General features: G+C 35.7%; 1 protein-coding gene across 1 annotated transcript; it reads left to right on the forward strand.

The window, feature by feature from the left end:
* Window positions 1-502: 502 nt before the first annotated feature.
* Window positions 503-10,162, forward strand: LOC132055710 (putative hydrolase C777.06c). The gene is made up of 10 exons (XM_059447663.1): window positions 503-744; window positions 2,165-2,300; window positions 5,908-6,035; window positions 6,825-6,972; window positions 7,061-7,166; window positions 7,373-7,431; window positions 8,640-8,675; window positions 8,761-8,870; window positions 8,967-9,028; window positions 9,839-10,162. The coding sequence occupies exons 1-9, from the start codon at window positions 569-571 to the stop codon at window positions 9,022-9,024; spliced, it is 957 nt and encodes a 318-aa protein (XP_059303646.1). The 5' UTR covers window positions 503-568; the 3' UTR covers window positions 9,025-9,028; window positions 9,839-10,162.

Below are 10,162 nucleotides of genomic sequence, written 5' to 3' on the forward strand. Positions count from 1 at the left end.
AAAATGAAGGGACTCCTCGGGGAGGGGGTAGATTATTAAAGAGTTTGGGTGAAAAGCAATGATGAAATTAAAAGATCTTTTTATACTTTATAAAATTGCATATCTATTACTACAATGTTTTAAAAATACAGATTGAACCTCAATTATCTTAATCCCATATTTAAATTCGAAGGTTTTGAAAAGAATTGGCCCCAGATGAGTAAATTACCCTGATCCGAATTTACAACTAAAATGACTCACCTTTATTTTTTTAATTCTTCCAAGAGAATAGCGATTTGAATTGTTAATATATATAAAATAGAGATATAGCGATTTGAATTGAATAAAATAAAATATATTTATTTACAAATGGCGTAAATATTTTTCTCCAGTAGACATTATAGAGAGTGTAATTTTTCCTTCAAAAAAAAAAAAAGGAAAAAAAAAGAAGGTTGAATGGTGTGAGAAAAATGAACCAACCGTACGAAAGCGCTATATTTCCTTGCCTTTTGGTCCCCCAAATGTCTCCCCATTTCGATTTTGAATACAGACCAACATTCTCCTCATTTACATCTCATCTCCGATCGAAATGGATGGCGTCGAGAACGGCAGCGCTGAGCCGGAACAATCAGCGTTAATATTCCTGGGAACCGGTTGTTCCAGCGCAGTTCCCAATGCATTGTGCTTGATCCGCCCCTCCCATCCTCCTTGTTCCGTCTGTTCCCAGTCTCTTACTCTACCGCCTGATCAAAACCCTAATTACAGGTCATTTTTCTGTGTGTATCTTTCTGTTTTAGAGGAATCTAGCAACTTGTTGAGCAATGTGTTTGATAATTTTTACATTTTCAGTATCTACAAGTGTTTAATTGCAGCTTATGGAGTTACATTAGAGGCTTATGGTTTTTGAATTGTTGCTAACTTTAATTTGCTTTCCAGGCAGTGATCTGTGTGCATAATTGTATGTTCTGATTTTAGGTACATTTTAGTCTAATCTAGCAGCTTGTTGAGCAATGTGTTTGACTATTGTTGCTACATTTTTAGCTATTCTGCGAACTGCTTAATTGCACCTTATTGATTTTTTAATCATTTTTTTCTGAATGGTTGCAAACTTTTAATTTGCTTTCCAGGCAGTGATCTGTGTGTATCTTTCGTATGTTCTGATTTAGGTACAGTTTTATTGAATCTAGCAATGTGTTTGATAATTGTTACGTTTTCGGTATTCTGAGAGCAAGTACAGATTGATTAATATTGGGAAGAAGATGCTCAGGAAGCAACTACATATTCATGCTTTTCATTGTAGTGCGTACATTTAATTATTAAAGTAAAGGTCTTCTGTTGTTGGTCTTAAAGGACTGTTTATGCTGAATTCTGTGTGACCTCATAAAAAAAGTTCAAGTTGTTAGCATACATTTATTATATTGCATTTTAATGGTTTTTGAATTGTTGCTAACTTTAATTTGCTCTCCAGGTAGCGATCTGTGTGTATAATTTGTATGTTCTGATTTAGGTGCACTTTAGTGAAATCTAGCAACTTGTTGAGCAATGCGTTTGATAATTGTTACATTTTCAGTATCCTGAGAACTGTATGATAAACCAAATTACTGTAAGGATAGCGGTGAGAGAAAGTTGACATTGATTCATATTGGGAACTGAGAAGATGCTCAGGAAGCAAGTACTCATGCTTTTGTAAATCTAATTATTACAATAGGAAGTCTTTTGTTGTTGGTCTTTTGAGGATTGTTTATGCTGAGTTCTGTGGGATCTCATATAAGAGTTCAGGTTGTTATAGAGATACATTTATTTACTTATATTTCTTGGCATTACTTGTACTATTATTGGTATGTAGCGGTGAGGCTTGAACCAGGAATCCTCTATTTGATGTGGTACCTTTTTGAATTATGTGACTGTCTCGTACTACGATTCTTACTAGAACAGCTCTTTTTTTATCAGTACCATTAATATAAAGAATGAGATGAATTGGATAAATATACCAGTCTAAGCTGTTAGAGAAAGGAAATTTTAATTCTTATACTAGGCCTGCAACATTTTAGACAAGTATCGGCTTAATAACAACTTTTGGCAATATGGTTGATGATGAGTACACTTGTGCACTCTGAGAATTGTTTAATTGAGCTTAGAGTTATGAGGTTGTGGCTGGTAATAACAGTTGTGTAATGGCCTGCAGGTGTAATACATCTCTGCTTATTGATTATTGTAAAGACAATGGTGCACACAAGTACATAATAATTGATGTTGGGAAGACGTTTAGGGAGCAAGTACTTCGGTGGTTCACTCGTTATAGAATTCCTCAAGTTGATTCTGTGAGTTCATTTGAAGTTTAGTAACTTATCTTTTCCAGTAGCATTACTAGAATACTGAGGCTGTATAACACAGTAAATGAGAAAATTGTCAAATGAGCATTATAAAGTTAATTTGAGGAATAACTTGAACCATCTGGCTTGTATATACAACTTAGATTTACATGCTATCAGGTAATTGTGTGAAACAAATGCAGCTGTGCAGAATTAAAAGTTTATACATGTGGTGGTACTTTTATTGCCAATCTTAACTTACCTATACCTATGTTTGCTTTGAAAGCTATAACATTAAGGTGCTTCTAGGTATATGATTTTTGTTTGTTCTTTTTCCTTGATTGTTCTTTCTCTCTCCTTCTGCTACACATGTTTCTGTTACATGCCTTAGCATTGATTTGCTTCTTTTAATCTGTCAATTGCATGGTTATAACTAAGAAGCGAGAATGCATATAAAGGATATGGATAAAAGAAAAGGATAATATGTTTCATTTTAGGATATTTTAGAAACGGTAAGCCATTTTTTGTATGTAGAATATGTTTATCGTTGTATTACTTCTCACTCATCCTTCATTTCTTATATGTTAATATATTTCTAATATTTGCGTCCTGGTGGCATCACATTTTCATAGCTTTGCTTCTTTTCATCTGTCTCCAGATCAGCATTTCATCTGTCTTCAATTATCGATAAAGATTCAGCATTGCCTTCAAACAAGGGAAATGTTGCTGCACATTTCAGTACTGTGTCTTGAATATTCGCCAATAACAAGCACAAGAATGCCCTGGCACTAATAAATTCTATATGACCACTTGAAAATTCAATCTTTAAATATCCTCTAGTTTCTTTAATGTCCAGAATAACCGTTAATGGGTCAAAGGTCTAGTTCATTACCCAAAATTTCTTATATTAATGTCCAAAAGCCAATTATACTAGAACCGCAAGTTCACTATTGGTTATGTTTAGTCTCCCAATACAGAAAGTTCATATCTTAAGACAAGGAGATGCTCTGTGATTATTTTTTTGGCACGTAACTGTAAACACAATTTCCCGATTTTTTCCCAGACTATTCTGGGCAGAGTTTCCGTTATTTGAATAATGCTTGCGTAGAAGAATATTGAGCTTATAATGAGTTTCCAAGATTCAAATTTCAAAGTATATCACTTTTACCTTGCTAAACGAAAAGGCAACAATCTTGATATGTAAGTTGATGAGAGTATAGATACTTTAGGTCTTATCACAAACCAGTGTTTTGAGAGAAATTCACAGTATGCTGCTCTTTCACTTAGGAGTTGTAACTCAGCTAATTTCTTAATAGTAAAGGAGCTTTAACATTTCCGAGTTAGGGGCGCAAATAAGCTGAGATAGCGACTGATTCATCTGATAGAACTTTTCAAACAAAACTCACTTTGTGATATGACAAGTATGGTGTTTCATCAGGCTAAATCAAACAATTCATGATGATTTGGGAAATCTGAAAGCTGGTGTTTGGGGCCTTATGTATCTGTTATAAGCATTCTAGGTATTGAATTATGAGGCCTCAAGGATGTAATGTTATCTGGAGCTAAAAAACATAGGAAGACGATGATATATGCTAAATGCACATCCAGAGGATTTAAATTGCAGAAAATGAAAAAAAGAGGCAGAAGCATTCCGACAGAATTGATAGGCATCAAAACTTTCTGAATTTTGAAGAGGATTCCTAAGTGAGAAAATGAACTGTGCTGCATTCAAAGCAACTGCTGAATAAAATAAATCACCAAAACTATATGTCGACACACAACACTAATCTTATTCTCCAGAATTCTTCACCAAGATCAGGAGCTTCAAAGGATTCATCATAAATTGGCTGGTAATTAGGAATATGTTTTTAGTCATGTTAGTATGTTTATTTTAGGTCCTATGCTTTTTGGAGTCTTTTAGTCTTGTCAGTGATTTTAATATAGTAGAAATTTAGAAACTTCTAGTGCTTTATTTTATTTTGTATAATAATGGCTTGAGATGAGTTTAAATGGAGAAACATGGTAGTTTAGGATCCATATAGCCGACCCCTACTTGTTTGGGAATGGGGAATAGTTGTTGTTCATCATGAGTTTCAAAGATGTGAAAATTAGCCTTATTGCTGAAACTCTTGGGAAAGGAATATATATTGGAAAAATGCAGTTTAACATATAAAGTTCTGTAGGACGTTCATTAGTTCAATATTCTTCCTTCAACTTATGTTTGGAACAAAATTTATTAAGAGGTTGCATATGCAAGGACATCTTGAATTTGCTTTTCACATAGTCTTTCATGATCTGCACCAGCTCGACTCAACTTACCAAAAATGGAAACCTCGATAATAAAGGTCGAATGTCTTGGAACCACAACTCTAGGTACAGGAAAAAAAAAAGAGAATACAATTATTCCCAGTTTGAGAGAACACAAAATTTCCTAGTTTTCTACACAAGAAACAAATCTAACATCTAATTGCCTTAGTTTGCCTCTCTATTTGAAGATAAAATGAAAGATTTTTTTTATTTTACTTTTGTGACAAGAAGGTGCCACCACAACTTAAGGGCAAGTTCTACAAAGTGGTGGTTAGACCGACTATGTTGTATGGGGCGGAGTGTTGGCCAGTTAAGATCTCTCACGTTCAAAAGATGAAAGTTGCCGAGATGGAATGTTGAGATGGATGTGTGGCTACACCAGGAGTGACAAGATTAGGAATGAGGATATTCGGGACAAGGTGGGAGTGGCCTCGGTGGAAGACAAGATGCGGGAAGCGAGATTGAGATGGTTTGGGCACGTGAAGAAGGAGAGACACGAGATGCCTCGGTGCGAGGGGTGTGAGGTTGGCCATGGATGGTTTCGGACGAGGTAGGGAGTAGGCGGGAAAGTATCGGGGAGAGGTAATTAGACACGACATGGCGCGGTTATAGCTACCGAGGACACGACCTTAGATAGGAGGTTTGGAGGACCCGCATTAGGGTAGAAGGCTAGTAGATAGTCTCGTTATCCTTCCTTATTAGTAGTCGCATTATCGCAAGATAATTTCGTGCTCTAATTTCTCGCTATTATCCTGTTATTTCGTGCTTTGATTATCCTATTTTATCCGTGTCGCTTTCGTTATTTGCATTTCCATATCGCTTTGAATCTCTTAGCCTTATCTGACCTCTTTTTATGCTTTTTATTGAGCCGAGGGTCTTTCGGAAACAGCCGTCCTACCTTGGTAGGAGTAAGGTCTGCGTACACTCTACCCTCCCCAGACCTCACGTTGTGGGATTTCACTGGGTTGTTTTTTTACTTTTGGGTATCAGCTACATAGCAGATGGACATCTGGTTCGACCATCTGCTTTGTCATTGATCAGAGAAGTGCTAAAAAACTTAGTCATTACCATATTTCTCTGATTTTTTGGATTAAATTTAACTGAATGATGGTGTTCTCCATTAGAGGAAGATATAAAACTCCAGAGAACTGTGATGAGAGATAGGTAGTTGATTGAAGCAGCTCACTTATTTTATCTTCGATATTGTTTTGTGAGATAAAATGGTCTTTCAATTTTTTTTTCTATTCTATATAGAGCTGTCTATTTGGAACCACAGTTTATACTTAGCCATTGGTTGTGATATTATCAGATTATTTTGACTCATGAGCACGCTGACGCAACTCTCGGCTTGGATGATATCCGTGCAGTGCAACCATTTAGTCCGACAAATGACATTGATCCGACACCAGTGTACCTGACTCAATATTCAATGGATAGGTACTTTGTTAAAAAATTTGCTGCTTGTATATGTCTAGCGGTGATAACCAGAGTCTTTCTACTCCGTCATTAGTAGTCAATGTATAATTCTATAAATGTTATGGAGTTTAGTATTGCAATTCAACAAAGTTGCCTGGTGGCTTGAAGCTAATCCCCTCAAACCAGGTCCATCTCCACCATGACAACCAAAAAAAAATAAAAATAAAAATAAATAAATAAAAAAAAAAAATGAGAGAAAGATGATGAAGGAGAAGATGGCTTTAAAGTCTGTGTCAATTCCTCTTCAATGCGGAAGATGCACTCAACATTTAGTTGAACATACTATCATGATTTAGACGTTGTGCTTTGATTATTAATTCCATGACTGCACATTGTTTTTAATTATTTAGTGGTTTTACTGTTGAAGTCTGTGATACATGTTTTCATTGTACTTAAATGACGTTTTTTTTTCTTCTCCAAAGCTACAGATTGAACTTTCCACTTGCTTGAAAGAATGTAAAAGTTCTCATTTGTTCGGTTGTTACTATTCCTTTCCGTTGTTACTTCTGCCATACAATTTCCTTTTGTCCTTGATTCATTAATAAAAAGTACCTACTATTCAGATTTTCACTAACAACAATTATAGCATCGGCAGTAAAGTAATGACATTGAAAATATGTGCGTTTGTAATAAACATAGCAAGCTCTTCTGTATCATGTTTGGAATTTTTATATAATCATGTTTCATTTATGCACCATGTACTTCTTGTGCGATTTTCTTGATTCACTTTCAGTTCTTTTTCTGAAACAGCATTGTTCAGAAATTCCCTTACTTAGTCCAGAAGAAACTTAAGGAAGGCCAAGAAATCAGACGTGTAGCACAACTTGATTGGCAGATTATTGAAAATGACTCTGAAAAGCCGTTTGTTGCATCAGGACTAGAATTTGTTCCATTGCCAGTGAGTTTCACCATACCTCCTTTTATTTTAATGCACTCTATATTTCCTTGTGTCTTGTCTTGTTTTAACTTGTAGAGTTTGGATGTAGGTAATGCATGGCGAAGATTACGTGTGCTTGGGGTTTCTTTTTGGTAAAAAGTTCAGAGTTGCATATATATCTGATGTTTCACGCTTTCTTCCAACTACTGTATCCTGTGAGTATTATCTCTATTCTGATATGTGGGGTTTGATCTTTGATCATTGTGGATCTTGTCCTTTCACCCAAGGAACTGAATCTTTCATCCAGTCATTGGTCTTGAGGACAGTTGAAGCCTCCTGTTCTAGTTCTTATTGGATGGAAATGTGTGTATTCTTGATAAATGAAGGTTGAGTCTTGTTAAGGAAGAATTTTCTTTTGCAGACATTTCAAAAGATAGTGGTCAGCAACTAGATCTGCTCATTTTGGACACACTCTATAAGGTCAGTTTGTGTTTTGGAGCTTTAACATAAAAGGACTCTATTCTTGTCAATTCTCACAGCTTGAGTCCTCTGCTTTTCTGCAGTCATTGAACTTTAACTTTGTTGATTAGTGTTCAAAAGACGCAGTATCCTTTTCCGTACAATCCACCATTATCAATAAATTTAGAAGCCTGGATTATACAATCATGCATTATCCATTAAATCATAAGCTGGACTCTCGCGGTGGAAAATTGGGTAAAATGGATTACCCATTGAGTTCCAGCCTAAACATAAATACCCCATCTATTCGGAATATAACAGAACTCCTACTAGCTATTTGTGATCTACCAGCCAAGCACTCTTCATACTATGAATAAATATTATGCACCAAGCTCATTGGTTAACAACATATGTTTACGAAATTTGAAATTGGAAACTAGAAAGGAGGAATTGTAGGATTTACATATGAGGTGCTATTCATGGTTAGAACAAATTAAGAAAATCTGAAGTGCTGCATGGGGCGGAGTTTTCTTAACAGTAGTAGACAAGGAATGTTCAGCCGATTTAGGAAAGGGATAATACATAAGTATCTCTTTCAACTTGGTCTGAAGATCCAACTACACCTGTAAACTTTGTAGGAGACCTATTACCTCTTGTCATTGTTTGAACTGCATCTCCTGCCATCCTGAGAGGCATATAACCATAAATGGATGAGAACATGGTGGTTTTTAAGTGTGCTGCCACGTGTCATTCACACACACACACCCCCGCCCTCCCTCTTTTTTTACCCCTCACTTCACTTCCATCTTTCCTAATATATTAAGGTCGTCCAGCCACCACCAACAAATGGAGAGAGCTTCTTATCAACAAAATGGTGTCTCCTGTAGTTCAAATTCCAGGGACAAGTTGGAGATATTTACGTATTATCCCTGTAAGAAAGCACATGCTTGTTTTTGCGCTGAGGCACCCGACTATAAATGGTCACTGGATCCTTAAAAATCGTAACTCTTAGCTCATTCAACAATTTTAAAATTGCTTTGCTCCTTCTATCCTTTTTTTTTTTTTTTTTTTTTTTTTTTTTTGTATATTTTCCATCTAGGATTGATATATGCAAGATATTCCACTGTAAAGGGGGGATATCTTTTTATTTAGGCTAGTTAGGTCTTGTTCTTCCTTTTACTTGATTTATATTCTTATATAGTATGCTTTTTTGTCTTCAATATGTGCAGAACGGTTCCCACAATGTCCACCTTTGCCTTACTCAGGTGTGCTTACTTTAGAGGAACTCTCTATTTGACCTTTGTGTTGTTCATGCCCCATTTTAACATCTGAAAATGTTGACTTTTCCAGACTCTCGAGGCATTGAAGATGCTATGTCCAAAGAGAGCTCTGCTAATTGGAATGACTCATCAATTTGACCACCACAAAGATAATGAATTCCTCGCGGAATGGTCTAGAAGGTATACTGTCTTAATGGTTCTTCAAGGGGTGGAGGGGGTTGCAAATATTATGATTTAGCAGCTCGTCTGGAACTTTACATGATTATTTGCTTGCAGAGAAGGTATAGCAGTTCAACTTGCACGTGATGGATTACGGCTCCCTGTTAACCTATAAAGAGGTACAGGAATATCTCGGATACGTCTTCCATGAAAGAACTTTAAATTATCTACTTTCATCAGAGAATATTAGGACTCATAATAGATGACCATAAACCAAGAAGCATGCAACTTCTCAATGATTGTGATATACATATTAGCTCTTCAGTGGTATTACGGATCTTAGTAACAATCAAAGCGATTGCAATGTTCTCATTCTATGCACTTCAAAACTAGTAGATCTTTGACATCATTTGAAAATGCTAATCATCAATAGTGTTTCTGTCTGGATGACCAAAAATGTTCAACCATGCTCTTTACTTTTATGACCACAGTGATCACTGATTAAACAGCTATCGCATGATTGAAAAGAACAAGCACAAGTTAATACTGTCTTTCATGGAATGTCAAGTTAGTGGGCCTTGACATAGAAGCTTCTTCCGTCATGTTATTACATACACTATTCTAGATGAAATTTGATTGGTCAAAGATTGCTTTCTTTGGTATGACATAAAATGTTTTCTTTGGAAAAAATCTTTTCTGAGTTTAGTGATCTAAAGTAGTGCCAATGTCGTTTTAGGATGAAAAATAGCTTTCTAGCTTTTCTATTCCTACAACATTCAACTTGCTACCTCCAACTATCTAGTGTTGTATCAGTTTTTGCAACTCGCATCTATTATCAATTGCTATTCACCATATGCTACCCGCCGTTCACAACATTCACAGTTACTACCTTCTTGTCCAATATTATTGATGAAATAGTATTCTTTTGTAATTGATATTTACATACAGAACATTTCATATTATACCGACTTACTCATAATCTCAATCAGATGATACTGCTCCATGGACAAAAAGAGAATGCCCTAAGACTGACTAAAGGCTCTGAGAGCATCCTTTTGATCTGTGATTTTATACATGGATATAGTGATGGATCACACCTGAGATTTTTTTACCTGTACCAGTACTAGGGGATGATATTTGTACTAGTTATCTGTATTAACTAGCTGGGGCATGATGTAACATTGATGTCCATGTTCACCATATTTTACTTGTGTATGTTCTTGTAATCTTGTCATTTTCTGGCATACACCGTGAATCAAGTTGAATACTAGTCATTTCTTAAGCTATATGAAAATGAAACTTTTTAATGGGAA

This window comes from Lycium ferocissimum, chromosome 1, assembly GCF_029784015.1.
Source record: "Lycium ferocissimum isolate CSIRO_LF1 chromosome 1, AGI_CSIRO_Lferr_CH_V1, whole genome shotgun sequence".
NCBI classification, from domain to species: Eukaryota; Viridiplantae; Streptophyta; class Magnoliopsida; order Solanales; family Solanaceae; genus Lycium; species Lycium ferocissimum.